The following is a 16,111-nucleotide window of genomic DNA, read 5'->3' as shown; positions in this document are numbered from 1 at the left end:
TAAGGTTCTCAAACCAGAACTCTACTTGCAAGTGTGCATAGCAACATATGGCAATTGCCAAGAATTCTAATAGGGCAAACTACAAGCGGACAACCACCACCCAGCCAAGGGAACAATGCAGAATGCACAGACACCTTCCAAAATAGTGACACACTAGGTCAATACCTGGTGTAGCAATACAGTGGCATCAAATGGAAACAACATGAGGTATTGAGGTGGGAAAGGGAGATCTGGCTTAGGTAGGAAAGTCGGCAAAAAGAGATCTAGTGAAGAAGCAAAGTATCGGCTGAGCTAAGAAGTACTATGCAACTACTCTTTTTCCTATGTATGGAGTGGATTTCATTGACCTCCTACAGTCATGCTTATTTTTTGGAAGTACAGGCAGAGAGCACTGTCTCTATTTCACTCAAACAGGACAAGAGTTTTACGACATCTCAGTTCACACGGAAGCACCACACCAGACTAAGCAGATAAGTACAGTTGAACTCCCACCCGGTGCTGCAAAATAGTTTAAAGCATACTTCCACCCTTACAAATCCACTTGACAAACCGCACCACTGTAGCAAAGCGAAGCAGAAAGCCAATCACAGTGAAAGAAGTTTAAGCAAAAGTTGCACCAAACAGTTGTAACGTCCCGCCTCACCGAGGCCGGACCCACTTGCATCTGACAACTTTCTAGGACATAGGCTGCCCTCACAGACCAACACAAGTCTTTTCTGCATACTTTGTCATCACTCGTGCGCACCCGGGAAGACTTTCCGGTCGGTCATCCATCCCCAGATTGCTCCAGGCCAAGCATGCTTAACCTTAGAGTTTTTTGGAGATCGGCTTCCGAAAAAAATTGCAACTTGTTGGTACGAGTATCCTATTAATCCTATTAAGTCCTGGGTCGACATTGTTTCTTAATTTAAAACAAACTGAAGCAACCAAGTACAAGCGAATCATGTATAGTTTAAGGATACGGAATTAAACAGTTGAGTGTTGACTCGAAACAAACTCTAGCCAACAAAGTACAAGCAAATTAAATATTGATAGCAAGATACAATTCATTGATGAAAACTATTCTTTTGATTTGGAAAGAAAAAGTCTGATGATAAACTAATATAATGAAACTGAAGCCATTCTCAGAAGCATCCACCGGCGGGGGTGAGTTCAGGGAAGGCCCTTCATCGGCTATGGCAAGCATAGCGAGCCGATTTGCGACGGTATCAGGTGATCCGGTGGGGTTGCCGCCGCCTCCGCCATTGTCGTAGTGGCTTGACCCAGCCTCACGATAGTAGAGACCTGCCAGCACTTGGCCACGGATAGCCTCATGGAAGTAGCGACCTGCAAACACTTGGTTAGGGTCTTCAGTTGCACGGTAGTTGCTAAAAGCCTGCTCCTGCTGCACAGAGGTTGGGAGCTGATGGAACTGGAGCTGGCTGTGGTATCCACCGGCCTGGTGATCTTCAGCAAAGGGGTGCCCCGCCACCAGCACGTACGGGGACGGCAGATAGCCACTCTCCTCGGTATCTTGGGGGTAAGCAAAGGGCTGGTGCTTGTCAGTGAAGATGGGATCGTCGTACATGGCCTCCGGAGTGAAGTGGTCGCCCACGTTGACGTTGAGGCCCAGGAACGGCGCCGACATAGGCGGCGGCGGCAGTGGGTTGTCACTCGACTCTGGCACTTGAGATGAGGCAGCAAAATTGGAGCCTCGAAATGGCACCGTGACCTCGTTGACCATGTTCTTTCCTTTTTTCTTAAGGGTGCGCATGTAGTCCTCGATGATGCCAGGACGGTCATCCTTCTTTATATTCTTGCGCTTTGCCTTCAAGCTGCGTTTGGCCGCATACCATTGGTTCTTGATGGAGTTCTCAGACCGGCCAGGGATTTTCCTGGCTATCTTAGACCACTTTTTGCCGAGCTTCTTGTGGCACTCCACCAGCAATAGCAACTCAGCTTCTGTCCAGGCCGTCCTCTGTAGGACACGGGGGCATATTTCAGCATAGCACTATGAAGTCATTATGTATGGAATGAAAATATGGAGCTATGCTGAAACCTCCTCGTGTAAAATTGAAGTACAAAATATGGAAGTGAAACTATTTTAGCATAGCACTATGAATTTAAACCAATGGATTATAGTAAGATTTTTTCTAAAAAGATACTATTTTTTATTTCAGTTGAAAGGTTTTACTCAATGTGAATGTGACATTGATATAAATATATACACTAATATAACCATAGTCACGACAGGACGACTAGTACGCCAAGTGAATCGCAACTTTATAGCCTTACCTATTTGATACATGGTTTCAATCTTACTCATTACTATAAATCAAATACTGCCTACATTTGAAATGACACCAATATTTCCCACAAGCATGATGGTACAGTGAAACAGAAACATACATGTAGCAAAATAAAGCCTAGAAAAAATGGAATAAGACAAAAACATCTCAAAAATAAATGAATAGCACATATTTGTTATTTTGTTGCATCTAATTGCTGACTGACTTCAGGATAGATTGTTAACTGATTTAATAAAAGAAATGGTAGAAAACGACACATAAATATTTTCTGCAAACGAACTGCACCACTGCACAATGTACCAATGTGAGATAAAGTATTGCTAGCAAGGTCATAAACACTACAAAAAACAGTTTTTGTCCCTCCACTATGAAGAAATTGTTTTAGACAAAGACTGAGAAACAATGTTTACTTGTGAAAGGCAAATGTTTGCAAATTCATAATCAAGGGTGAACATTAATATTGTGTATATGCATGAATAGCAATGGGTAAGAGTAATTGATAGAAAAATATGTAGATATATAAAGTAATCAATCCTAGAGGATCAAAAAAGAAGACAAAATGTACCTTAATTTTCGGGTCTCGATTATTGACCCATCTCTCTCGACACTGCTTGCCAGTTTTGCTAGAAAATTCCCTTGCAATAATCGACCAAGCTCTATTACCATGGCACTCGATAAGTTCTCGTAGCTTTCTGCAAATGAATTATATCACTACACTTATAGCAATGTGCAACTTATAGTACTCATGGATAGTTAAATATGAATAAATGAAAAGGTGCATGGACATGTGCACAAGATAATTTGAACAACCATAATAATGGCATGGAAATAAACAGTGACCAACTATAACAAACATGAAACTATGTTTTCTTACTTATCATCTTCATAAGTCCACTTCCTTCCTATAGCATTGTTTACTACAGAGCTAGTTCCAGCATACGCCTTGCCCACTTCATTATGTAAGGCCATGGAACCTATCATCTGGCCATAATATTCGCCGATAGGAGCTTCCTGGATGGGATCACCCCAATGTCCTGTAAAGCCTAAAGCACCTTGCCAAGGAGTGCCATAATCACCCACCCCAAAGTTGATAGCTTGACCAACGACTTCACGAGCAAGAGTGCCATGCATGGTGTCAACATCTTGCTGGCCAAGGGCATATTGATACTCCTGCAAAAAACACCAAAAGGGTAATTCTTGAGTTGTGATATTCAACCTTATTCCAAATCGATAAAGCTGTGCTGACCTTCTCAAACATCTTGTGGAACATGGACCTCTTCTCACCCATGCGGACTGCCATGGTTGCAAAGAAGACACAAGTAGAGGATTTGCAGAGCTCAGAAAAGAATTAGGGGTAAGGAATTCATGGTTGGATGTTGCGGGTGCTAAATAGGCCGACTCGAGCAATCCAATTCACGCGTTGAAGCATATGATTCATGCCAATGTATCCGTAAAGATTTTTTGGATACAAAACTTTAATAGCTAACCTGGTCATAGCACAAGAGTAAAGCCAAGCATTAATTGTTACAGAAAATATGATTCCTAATTAAAGTACTGACTATTTGTGATCACAAAATAATACTAGCTAAAAGCTAAACTATCCTACTAGATGACTATTTATCTTGTGCAAAATAGTTATGGCCTTTAGTTGGCAATATTTAAAATCCTCTCTGGAATGGCCAGGTTATCTCTAGCTAAGCAAACTCCTATTTTGCCAATGAGCACTTTGTATATATATGATCCGTCTATTTAGCATGCGGGCTGCTGAATAGCTATTTAACACTCACGGTGGAGCATAGCCTGACTCTGGACAAATTACGGTGCGCAAGTTGTTTGGAAGTAAAATCTCAGGATGAGTGTATTTAATGGATTAAATGGACCTGAGACTCTTGATTGCCGCGGTTGTGGTCTCTATTATTGTATTAAAGTAGTTTTGAATGAGTAGCAATTCAAAAAAATTCCGAATGACCAAAGAAAATGGTAGTTGAGCTGTTATCACATAAGGAGTTACGGGATAGTAGGAAATGGCAGGAAGTAAAAAGTGTGTATTCCGAGCTGCTTTGTTCATATCCGGGTGGAGTATAAAGTGGAGGATCTGGAAGTAAAAATGGTTTGGATTCACGTTGCATGCAAAGCTCCGACGAGTGCTTGTGGTCATAAAAACGCGTCGGATTGGTGCTGTGACCTTAAAAATCAAATAAGGTAACATGAGGTTGATTAAGGCACAACAAGTAGTAATTTTTTGATGCCCACAACCGACTCAAAATTCACAAGTTTTGTGCCGCAGCAGTAAAAATTGCCAACAGTTTAGCTTCCGGAGCTCTGGCGAGGTATGGTGACCGTAATTCATCAGCAAATCCATCCCACAATCGTAAAAAATACTTCAAAGGGTAATAATCAGTGCATCCTGCTGCTTTTGCCCAGTGTTCTGCTGAGCTCTCTAGATGACTTTTTACTTTGTTTTCATCGTGGTTAGTAAAAACCATGCAACATCCTAGTTATCATTCCAGTTTAATGCTTCTTTTAATGTCGGGTTGTAATTATCATCAGGGCAGTCCCAATGCAGACTCCACTCATAGAGTCTAAGCCTCAAAGACTCCATCACAAGAAACTATACTTCCCAATGCAAAGTATGTTACTTTGGTTTATGTGGCCCACTTGTCTCTCTCACATTCATTCTTGATTTGTGTGAAGACTTAGAGTCTAAATAAGACTTGGAGTCTTGATTTCTCTCCCTCTCTATTCCATAAATATACTGCCACATCAGCAAAACACAATAAATAGGAGGCTTAGACTTCATGGTAGAGTCTGGGTTGGGACTGCCCTCAACAACGTTGTCACCCTACCATTGATATGTAGTGGATATGGCGTGATCAGGGCAGTCCCAATGCAGACTCCACTCATAGAGTCTAAGCCTCAAAGACTCCATCACAAGAAACTATACTTCCCAATGCAAAGTATGTTACTTTGGTTTATGTGGCCCACTTGTCTCTCTCACATTCATTCTTGATTTGTGTGAAGACTTAGAGTCTAAATAAGACTTGGAGTCTTGATTTCTCTCCCTCTCTATTCCATAAATATACTGCCACATCAGCAAAACACAATAAATAGGAGGCTTAGACTTCATGGTAGAGTCTGGGTTGGGACTGCCGTCTCATCCTCGTGCTGGTCAAAGGATTGATCAGCAATTAAACTGTAATGATGGATGGATGGATGATCATTTTTTTTGCATGCAGTGTGTACGGTCTCCATGGAGATTCATTGCAGTTAATGAAGGGATTTTAGCGGCAGTTAACGCTTGCATGCGCATGGGTAGTGTGGACGAGATTTATGGAGAGACATGTTGCTCTGTATACTACATGCAACATTCAAACGTGATTCAAACATGCATGTTACATACGTGCAATAGTAAAAGTCCTATGAATTTGGGTCCGCAATCGTAAAATTGATTCCGATGCTTGCAAGAAGGTAAATTTAATGGTCCAGTTTATCTTTCGCTCCACTGGCCAAATTGGCCACCAAAATGGCATACCGAGAGAAACAGTGAGTAATTTTCAAAAGTTAGTCATGGGGAACAAAGGAGAAAATTTGCAAAAGTTGCCTGGAGTAATTATTTATAGGAAAAGGTAGTTAGACATGGAGTAATTAATCGAACTCAGTCTTATTTGGTCTCCCATGGCTGAGCAATGGCCGACTCCGGCGAGTGCAACAGAATGGAGAAATTACGGTGCGTTAGTTCCGGGGGAGTAAAATCTAGTGTAATGAATGGATTAAATGGACCTGCGGCCATTGATTGACGCGGACCTGGTCTCCATTATTGTATTAAAGCAGTTTTGAATGATTAGTAATTCAAAAAAATTCCGAGTGACCAATGAAAATGGTAATTGAACTGTTATCACGTAAGAAGGTACGGGATTGTAGGAAATGCTTGGAAGTAAAAAGTGGAAAGTAGGAAGTAAAAACTTACTGGTATGTTTTTTCTTTAATTTGAACGATTGAAGGAAAAAAAGGTTTTTTTGTATGGGCACGTATTTCGGCATCCACTTGTCTGTAGTCACGGGAAGTATACATTGAAGCATGCAAGAGTAAATAGAAGTATATTAAGGTTCTGCAAGAGGGTATTGTTCAATAATATAAGATAGGAATCGGTCGGAGGCAAATTAGTTGGGTTCGAGAAGTTTGAAGAGAAATTCGAGTGGCTTGGTTTTTGATTTAGTGTATTAGTTCTTGTTATTTATACTAGTTTTTAATAACTTTTGTTGCATTTTTTTGGAACGGTTTAAAATGGTATTATGGTATTGTAGCAATTTGTTCTTCCCGTGGCCGTATTAGGGGTGGAGTATTAAATGGATATTTTTGTGGTAAAAAGTAGTATGTTCACGTGTATAAAAGGAGCATTGTATAAAAGGGCTATTGCTTGAGAAATAATAGTAGTATGTTCCGATATGATGATGCTTGTAGCCAGAGGTTCGGCAAGCCTCCGTGACCATAAAATCCACTTTTTTGTGCCGCAACCGTAAAAATTGATGGCAACTAGCTCTCGGAGCTTCAGCAAAATCTTGTGACCGTAATTTGTTGGGAAATCCACCCCACAATCCTAAAAATGAGTAAGGGAGCGTTTAGTTCCCAAAATCAAAAAAATTTGGGTGTCTCGTCGTTGTTTGACCAGATGTCGGGAGGGCTTTTCGAACACTAATTAAAAAACTAATTTCAGAACTCACTTGGAAACCGCGAGACGAATATTTTGAGGCCTTTGACCGCATCATTAGCACATGTGGGTTACTGTAGCACTTATGGTTAATCATGCCCTAATTAGGCTCAAAAGATTCGTCTCGTCGTGTACATCCAAACTGTGTAATTAGTTTTATTATTTAATTACATTTAGTGCTTCATACATGTGTTTTAAAGGGGAGGTGAAAATTTTTGGGAACTAAACGGGGCCTAAGTAATATTCCGCATGTGCTACCGCTTTTGTCTAGAGGTCTGACGAGTCTTCCAGATGATTTTTACTCCTATTGACCGTGGGTATAAAAATCATGTAGCATTCTAGTTAGGACGCGTTTAGTTTCCAAAAATTTTCACCTCGAAATTTGTGCCTCTCTCTTTGGACATGTGTATGGAGTATTAAATGTAGTTAAACAACAAAACTAATTGCACAGTTTGGATGTACACGGGGAGATGAATCTTTTGAATCTAATTAGTGCATGATTAGCCATAAGTGCTACAGTAACCCACTTGTGCTAATGATGCGGTCAAAGGCCTCAAAAGATTCGTCTCGCGGTTTCCAGATGAGTTCTGAAATTAGTTTTTTAATTAGTGTCCGAAAAGTCCTCCCGATATCTGGTCAAACTATTGATTTGACAACAAAAATTTTTTTGTTTGGGAACTAAACGTGCCCTTACTATCCTTTTAATGCCAGGTTTTCATTGCCATCAATGACGCGGTCACCCCACCCTTAGATGTAAAGTGAATAGGCATGATCAGTGCCCCATCCTCGTACTTGACCAGCAATTAAACCGTAATGATGTATGCATGATTTTTTTTTTTTTGCATGCGGTGTGTGCATTCTCCATGGAGGCTTATTGCAGTTGATGAAGAAATTCTAGGTGCAGTTAAACCATAATGAGTAAAACAAGGAATAATTTGTAAAAGTTGGTCATGGGAAACAAAGGAGTAAATTGCAAAAGATGCCTGGAGTAATTATTCATACAAAACTAGTTAGACATGGAGTAATTTATCTAACTCAATTTTATTTTGTTAAGTGAATGAACTATATAATCAAAGAAGAGGAGTAATTAGTCTTCAGAATAAGAATTAGTTTGGAAGAAAAGGAGTACTTATCCTTTTTCCCTCTAATGGAGTAATTTTCGAGGAGTAATTTCAAATCTAGTGACAAGTAATATTTATACAATCAACAAATAATTACTCCTAGATATTTCCACGTACACATATGAACAAAACTTGACAAAACTCCTTCCAAGGACAAAAGAAAGCGAATAAATATCCATGCATGCATATGTCCCTGCATCCTTCTAGCTTGAAGCATCTTGAATAGATGGTATGCAAGGTTATCTATGTCCTTCTTGCTTGAAGCTTCTCGAACACAAGGTATGCATGGTTATCTGCACAACATTATTAAAAATAAAAGGTCAGGCTGATATACAACATTATTAGAAACAAAAGGCCAGGCCCTTCGTGGAAAAGAAATTGAAGTGCATAGATCGGGATATGAGATTGCTAACCAGTCATGCAGTGGAGATTTAGTTGATATCCAGCGCCTGAATTTTTTCTTTCGATTTACAGCTGGCATGCACAGAAGAACAAGGATTTTTAGTGTGGGTTTGATTTTAACTAACCTTGGACTCCAACGCAGCGTACGCCGCCTTCCGCCGGCTCTGCGCCCCGTCGCCGAGGCAGTCCCCCTACCCGCTCTGCACCACGGCGCCCTCGGCCCCAGCGTCGCCGGGCTCCCCTGCCCGGCCACCGGCACCACACTGTAGTCATCCTAGGCCTTTCCTTTTTGCAAGATCCACTCGTCTGCCATGGATTTGGTCGCGGGGGAAGCAGATGTCGAGGAAGCTTCCTACACAGGGGAAGATCCGATCTCTCCGCCATGCTTTGGAATGGGATGGGCATGGGGGAGAACTGCGCTGCCTCCAGAGCTCTTATGTTTGGGAGAAAAAGAGGAGAGAGAAAAGGAAAGAAATAAGAGAGGCTGTGAAGTTTTATTTGTTCGGATTAATGCCATGGGAGTAAAATTGACAACTTGTTTTACGGTAGTGGGATTTCCGTGAGCTGATCCGAGGCTTTGAATAATATTTATTGTACGCATTATCTCCATTGATTTTGGCAAATTTATTGCACACATTAATATTTCACATGCTGGCGGGAGGAAGTAAAAACCTAGGTGGCTTTTACTCGCCGGAGTTGGACGGCGCCAGCGGGGGTGTTGAAGGTATTGAATTGAATAGACAATATATATATATATTATTGACTGGTTACTGGTAGGTTCTAGATCGCTCATTTTACCTTCCAGACTCCAGACATTAACATGGTGTTGTGAACATGCTGGACATGTTGTCATGTTGCAATGCTAACTCTAACCAAAGGACTTGCATGTTGAATATTCACAACATAATGGTAGTCATGAGCTTGTTTCCACTCTTATACTAAAATCCTTTACCCTGGACCCTCATGAAATGTACCAAAATTCTATTTGCAAGATTTCAACATTTTGTATCATCCCTCATGATAGTCCATGATACTTCACCTTCACATACAGAGGACATATCATATCCATACACCGGAATAATAACAATTTAATAGTGTTTCATTACGTTGAGTATTGTAGAGTACATCATGAAACAAGCCGATACAAGTCCATATGATTGAATAATATGATGAAAACTTATACGCAGTGGAGACTAATGCATCATAAAATCATCATCTCTTGCATTGTTTCCATCTCTAAAGGCATATCATAGCATCATAGCTCCTTAGTGGTACCAACCATTATGGTTGAAGTTGTAGTCCAGCTCTGAACCTAAAAACTATAGATACCCCCGTGGAATTTGTATGTCATGTGCCCATGTCACCACCCTAGTGTGCAAAGCCAAGGAGTATCAATGTTCTAGTATGCAAGTATTTCAAGGAGTCATGACTTCCTACGCAACAATAGTAGTAGTAGTCATCGGAAGAATCTTCATCCCAAGACAAGCTCTCACAGCTCAATATGGCTCTTGAAGGATCGAAGTTCTGCACCAAGTCCACATCCACCTTATCTCTCTCTAGGCAATGAGGGAAGCTCTCCCTCATCTCAATGATATACACAAAACCTTAGCTAAATAGGGAGAATAAGAGAAACCCATGTTAAAAGGAAAAAGCCAATTCCAGGGGGGTGGTATGCCTGAGGATGCATCTATATGAGTTCTAACTCTATAGAGTGTGTACCAATGTTACATCCCTCCTCTCGCACAGGACCCCTACCAGCCCCCACTGCGCTCGCACGCGACCGCCGCAGGACTGCCATGCGCCCGCACCTCCGTTGCGCCGCCCGCCGGCACAGTGTTCTCCATGCCCGTTCGCAGCTGCGCAACACCTCCTAGTGGCCACGTCCACACCTGCCTAGCCGTCCTCCTCGCGCTCCAGCTAGCCACACTTGCCTACTGGCACCAGCGCCGGGCGCACCTCCGCCCGCAGCCTCCCCTTCGTGTCAAATCCGGCACCGCGAGCACCAGATCTAGCCACGGAAGCCTCGGATCTGGCCTTGCCGGAGCCCCTGACACCTATAACGACCGCGCCTGCCAGACGAAGGAGAGGAGAAGGACTGCCCCACAGCCGCCGTCCTCATAGGACGAGTAGACTTCCATTGGCCGGCTCCGATGGCGGCACAGCGAAGGGGAGGTGGGAAAGGGGGCAGCGGGAGGGGGGGGTAGTGTAACATCCCGAAAATCCACAAAATAAATCACGCGCTATTTTGTTTTTCAAAATTATTTTTCATCGTTGAGCTCAAGACCCTTCTAAAGCCCTAAACCCTAAATTCCGGGAATTTTTCCTGTCCCGAACAACTGATGTCCCATCTCCTTTTTCCTCTCCGCGCGACGCGCTGCGTGCCGCCTGACAACGCGCGCGTGGCCGACCAACCCGCGGCCGCCGCCGCGGATTTCGCTGGCACGCGCACGATCTCTCTTCTCTCTCCCTCTTTCCCTTTTTCTTTTATTTTTCTGTTTTCCTTTTTCTTTTCCATTTCCTCTTTTCTTTTCTCTTCTTTTCTTTTCTCCTCTCTCCTTCCCTCTCCCTCTCCCCCTTCTCCTCTGTCCCGCTCCTCGCGGCCACGCCCGTTCACCCCCTGACCCGCACCCCGCCGCGCCAAGCACCGGCCGTCTCCCTCCTCCACGCGCGTGCTCTGCCCTGGCCGACCCCACGCGCTCGCACCCACGCACCCACGTGCACGCGCTCACGCGTGCACGCGACGCTCGCCGCGCCGGGCCGGGACGGCCGCACCGCCCATCGTGGCATCGCTGCGCCCCCCACCGTGCCGGTCCACGCGCGCGCAACCACACGAACCGCGTGCCCAGAACGCCGCCGCGCAGCTCATCGCTGCGCGACGCGTCACGTCGCTTGCCCCGCCGTGCCGCCCGCCGAGCGCGCTGTGCGCGAACAGCGCCGCCGCCTGTGCCGCCTCGACGCGGGGGCGCGAGCCGAGGCCGACGTCGGCCATAGCAGCCACCCACATGCGCACCCCGCCCCTGGACGCCGCTCTCGGTGCGCACGCCGCTCCGCGATGCGCGAATGCGGCCGAGCGCCATTAAGGCCCGCCGCGCCGCTCGCCGGACGGCACTAACCCGCCACCGTCGCGACTCGACCCCCCACCGCCTTCCCGCGGCTATAAAGGGACCCCTGCCCCGCCTCCGAGCTCCGCAACAGCCATCACCACGAGCCGCACCTCCTCCCAAGCTCCAGCGCCGCCGCCGCAAATCAGCTCCGTCGCCGCACCTGCCTCCCGTCGACCCGCCTCTCTGCTCCACTCCAGTCCGAGGTGAGCGAGGGAAATCGAGCCCAAGCCCCCCTGGTACTCTTTCCCCACTCCCTGGCCGCCGACGAGCACTGCAGCGCCGGCCCAGCGCCACCTATCGGCCGCTGCCGCAGGCCGCCACGGCCAGGCCATTCCAGGCCACCTCTGGCCGAGCTGTGGCCATGGATCAGGCCCCCACACCTCCTTGCCTTTTTCCCCTCAAACCCCGACCGCCCCGAAGCCCAGGCTGCCGGAATCGGCCGCCGCCGACGCCGTTCCCCACTCCCCTGTTTCCCGTGGAGGAAGGAGGAGGAGGATGGCAACTTTGCCAAAAGCCCCTCCCTCTTTCCTCTATTCTGTAAAGAGCCCATCCACCTTTGACCCTTTTTCAAATTAAACCTTTTCTTTTATTATTTTCCCAAATAACTCCTCCACCATATAAACACATTTATAAATAAAACCCTACTCTTTTCCAAAATGATCCAAACATTTCTCGAAATTCTAATCAGGCCCTTTTTCCTAATTACAAACAAGTCCCTGGACCTTTGTTTAGGCCTTAAACACCCGTTAACTTATCATTTCATGCGCCAAAACAACTCCTATCGACCCGAAACTTTACCCCGCCATTTCTAATATAGTTTTGGGCCGTGCCATTAAGAACCCACCCGAGAATATCACTTCTATCCCCATATCTTAATTATTTCCGATTCAAGCTCAACGATAAAACTTTTATTTCCTTTCTTGATTGTGTGTTTGTTTGTATGCGTCGTAGACCACGCTGTGAACGAAGGAGAGCTCGTCGACGAGCAGTACTACGAGCCAGCGAACGAGGACCAGTTCCGCGACCCCAAGCCCGAAGGACAGTGCTTCGACCAGGACCTCCCCGAAGGCTTCGAAGATGGCAAGTTCAATCCCGCCCTTTGATGCATGTTTTGTCCCATTTTTTATAAACACAACCTATTGGCCTGTTTTGCAAAATTGCATATGTTTTGCTCGTTGAAAACACGGTTGGATAGCCACCCCTTGATTTGTTATAACCATTCCTTGACCACCTAGATTAATGTCTGAATGTGTTTTGTTTGGACGTTAATCGCTGCTAGAACGCTTAGGATCTTATGCACAATACAACTTGTTTTACAAAGAAAAGGTGTGTGTGTGGGAAGGGATAAAATAGTACTTTTCGAAAGATGTGTCTAGACGGGATGGATGGTATTTCTGTGTGATTTGCCGATTGGTGTGCTCGTGCATGTGTGGCAGGGCAAGGAAGGGAGATATCCATCTTGTCACAACTAAGGACCGAGTTGGTGTGTCATCTCACCTAACTCCACTATCGTGCAAACCACTCGACCGTTGTATGGGCAACGGCTTAGCATAAACCCCACTAGTTAGTCTGATAGCCATCAGGAGAGCGGAGAGCAACGGGTGATCAAGGAGAAGGGATTAGCTCTGTGTGACTTATGCCCCGGTTAGAACCTCTGTGATAGGTCGATAACCCCTTGGTGCATCCCGTGATGGCTAGTCAGGCCTAGCTAAGGTGGGTAATGGCTTTGTTGGGATCTGCACCGACACTAAGGTGATCGAGTTGCGGTACCCCGCTTGTGGGTAAAGTTGCACACATCTGCAGAGTTAAAATCTATTCGAATAGCCGTGCCCACGGTACTGGGCGAGTTACGGTGTGGTCACATAACTAGTGTTTATTTTGGGATGGGTTGGCGTGAGTTGTTTTGGAAATGTGTCCGGCAGTTGTGTCGTGTGCTACAGCGGATGAGGAGTCCGGTAGCAGTCTTAAAACTTAGATCCTGTGTGGATCAACCCTTCGTGTTACTCGGTACGAGAAATCTGGTTTTGGAAATGCTTGCTTTCAAATGAATCCTTGCATAAAATATTATTTTTCCATAAATTAAACCTTAACCTTATTCTTGAATTACCCTGTGCATTATACTCTGTTTATTTCCTCTCCATGGGTGTGGTTGGACTTGGCTGAGTATGTTTGTACTCACCCCATTCTTTATTTTTACAGAAGAAGATCCAGACTTTGTACCTGACGACGTTGAGTAGGGGTACCATCTTGCACCCAACCTTGCTTGTGGATTAGGGTCACCCGCAGGAGAAACCGCATGGCGCAAGACTCTAATGACCCCCTTTTTGTATTTAATATCGTTGCGTGTGTGTGGATTGTAATCCTCGCGATAGTGGCGCCTCTCTGCTCACTACCGCGCAGAGTTGTACGGTGATGAACCATCTGATGTAATAAATGTGTCATCAGCCTCTTGGGACTGATGTTTGTATCACATTTAAGTCTTCTCTTATGAGGGGACGCTTCAGGTAGGGAGAGTAGGGGGTGTTAGCCTGAGTCGCCCCGCGAGGAGCCTTAAGCAAACAAGGCTTGTTTTCAGAAATTATGCTTACACATCATGTCATCATGTGTGTCATTTGAGCATTTAAGCATATGTTGTGATGTTCTTGTTTGATACCTAACCTTTAGTTTATTTTAAGTTAACCTAGTAGTTAGACAATGTCATGTCTGTTGCATTTGGACTGTCAGGAGCTAAATGACACAAACATATTTTGACTCGAGCAAAAAATGATGTGGTCAACACCCTTCCTAGCCACCATTTGCTTGAACGCTTGGTTAGACGGTTAGACTGAAAGGACCTCGGATGTCGCCTAGAGGGGGGGTTGAATAGGCGTTTTAACAAATTCTGCAAATTACAACACTTAAAACAAACTGTCAGCCACTGACCGGTCAGACCGGTCTAACACAGATGCTGAACCAAGATACAAACCGGTCAGACCGGTTTGGGTGACCGGTCAAATCGGTCACTTGCATAATCTGCACAAATATTAGAGTTTCTCCCCTCCTCGAGATCTAGCACTAATACAACTTGACGTAGTGTTCCTGCAGGTGATTATAAATGTATTGCAAGTTCCTGCACACACAGAAACAACACACCAAAGTAGATCGATATGGAATTATAAAACAAATGCTAGAACTCAAAGTAGTGAGGCAAACCACAAAGGAGACACAAGGATTTGTTTCCCGAAGTTCAGATTCACCACCATGAATCCTACGTCTTCGTTGAGAAACTCGTTCGGTGTGAGTCTCTTTCAACTCGATCCCTTGAGTTGGGTCTCTTTCAACCACTTTACTGATTCCACTATCTTGATCCTTTCCACCAAGGGGGCAAGATCACACCCGCATAGACTTGCCGCTGCTCACCACAACGTTGGGAGCTAGCCGGCGACGCCTAGCCGTCTAGGAGGCAACCCTCCAAGAGTAACAAATGCGAACTTTGAGTGCTCTGACAAATCTCGAGTGCCCAAGCTATGGTTGCTCACTTGCTGCTCAAAATGCAGCTCTCACAATGCTCACCAATCTCACACTTTCTCAATCTCTCAATCCAATCCAAAGATATGCAATCTAAAGGGCTCAACTCACAAAGATTGTTGTGGAGAGCTAGCTGGTGAAGAAAATGCTTTAGGAAGCTCAAAGGAAGCCAAAGAACCAGCAGCCCACGCAAGAAGGGGGCTAAGGGGTATAAATACCCCACTCTCTAAAAATTAGCCGTTGCTTTGTCAGTGCAGACCGGTCAGACCGATCTGTTCAAACTACTAGCCGTTAGACCCCAGATCAGTCAGTCCGGTCTGGGCTAGAGAAGCCCAAACCCAAGTCTAGGTGCTCTACTTGGTCCACCAAGTCAACACTTGATCATCCAAGTAGCACAAAATTAGTTCTCAGGGGTTTTCTCTCAGGATTCTCACTTGGGGTGACCTATGAGCACTTTTGACCATGTCAATCAATCAATGTTGCATCTCTCTTGATAGTACGGCGTACCTATACTCAAGATTAAATATCAAATACATTTCAACCACTTGAGCCTTGAATTGCTTCAGCTTTGCCATACTTTGACTTTCTCAAACTCAGGATTCCAACATTGCATAACATCTTCTTGGGCAAATCCAAACTTGACCTAGTGACTTAGAGTTCCAAAACATTTTGCAAAACTGTCCTTGAATACCCAAGTCACTCAAATAAAATATTTGATGCATTGCATTGCTTCTCTCAATTAAGGCTTTGATATGATACTTCGAACACCCCACAGATACTAGCACTTCACCTTAACACTTGCACACATGGTAAGCCGTCGCTTCACCAAAGCTTGCTTAGTCCCTCGCACTAGTCATCTCGGTTGGTTTCTTCATCACTTACCCTCGCCATGTTGAGCTAAACTTTGCACATCAACAATGAATTCCATATTTCATTCTTGTATCTTCATTTTTTTGTCTTGCATTGTAATAAAGAACTTTT

The 16,111-nt window shown here is 44.7% G+C and overlaps 1 protein-coding gene and 1 long non-coding RNA gene across 2 annotated transcripts; both read right to left on the bottom strand.

Annotated features, from left to right (window-relative positions):
• Positions 1–1,002: 1,002 nt before the first annotated feature.
• On the bottom strand, positions 1,003–4,012 carry LOC120648544. The gene is made up of 4 exons (XM_039925296.1): positions 3,535–4,012; positions 3,163–3,458; positions 2,854–2,980; positions 1,003–1,957 (listed from the first exon to the last, which is right to left on the bottom strand). The coding sequence occupies exons 1-4, from the start codon at positions 3,586–3,588 to the stop codon at positions 1,022–1,024; spliced, it is 1,413 nt and encodes a 470-aa protein (XP_039781230.1). The 5' UTR covers positions 3,589–4,012; the 3' UTR covers positions 1,003–1,021.
• A 4,071-nt stretch (positions 4,013–8,083) lies between these two features.
• On the bottom strand, positions 8,084–9,009 carry LOC120650381. Its single transcript, XR_005665588.1, has 2 exons — positions 8,531–9,009; positions 8,084–8,410 (listed from the first exon to the last, which is right to left on the bottom strand). It is a non-coding gene; the product is annotated as an uncharacterized LOC120650381 (long non-coding RNA).
• Between the last annotated feature and the right edge of the window lie 7,102 nt (positions 9,010–16,111).

The sequence above is a fragment of the Panicum virgatum genome, chromosome 9K (genome assembly GCF_016808335.1).
Source record: "Panicum virgatum strain AP13 chromosome 9K, P.virgatum_v5, whole genome shotgun sequence".
Lineage (NCBI taxonomy): Eukaryota > Viridiplantae > Streptophyta > Magnoliopsida > Poales > Poaceae > Panicum > Panicum virgatum.
Note: the sequence above shows the minus strand (reverse complement) of the source record. Positions and strands in the feature narration are given on the sequence as shown.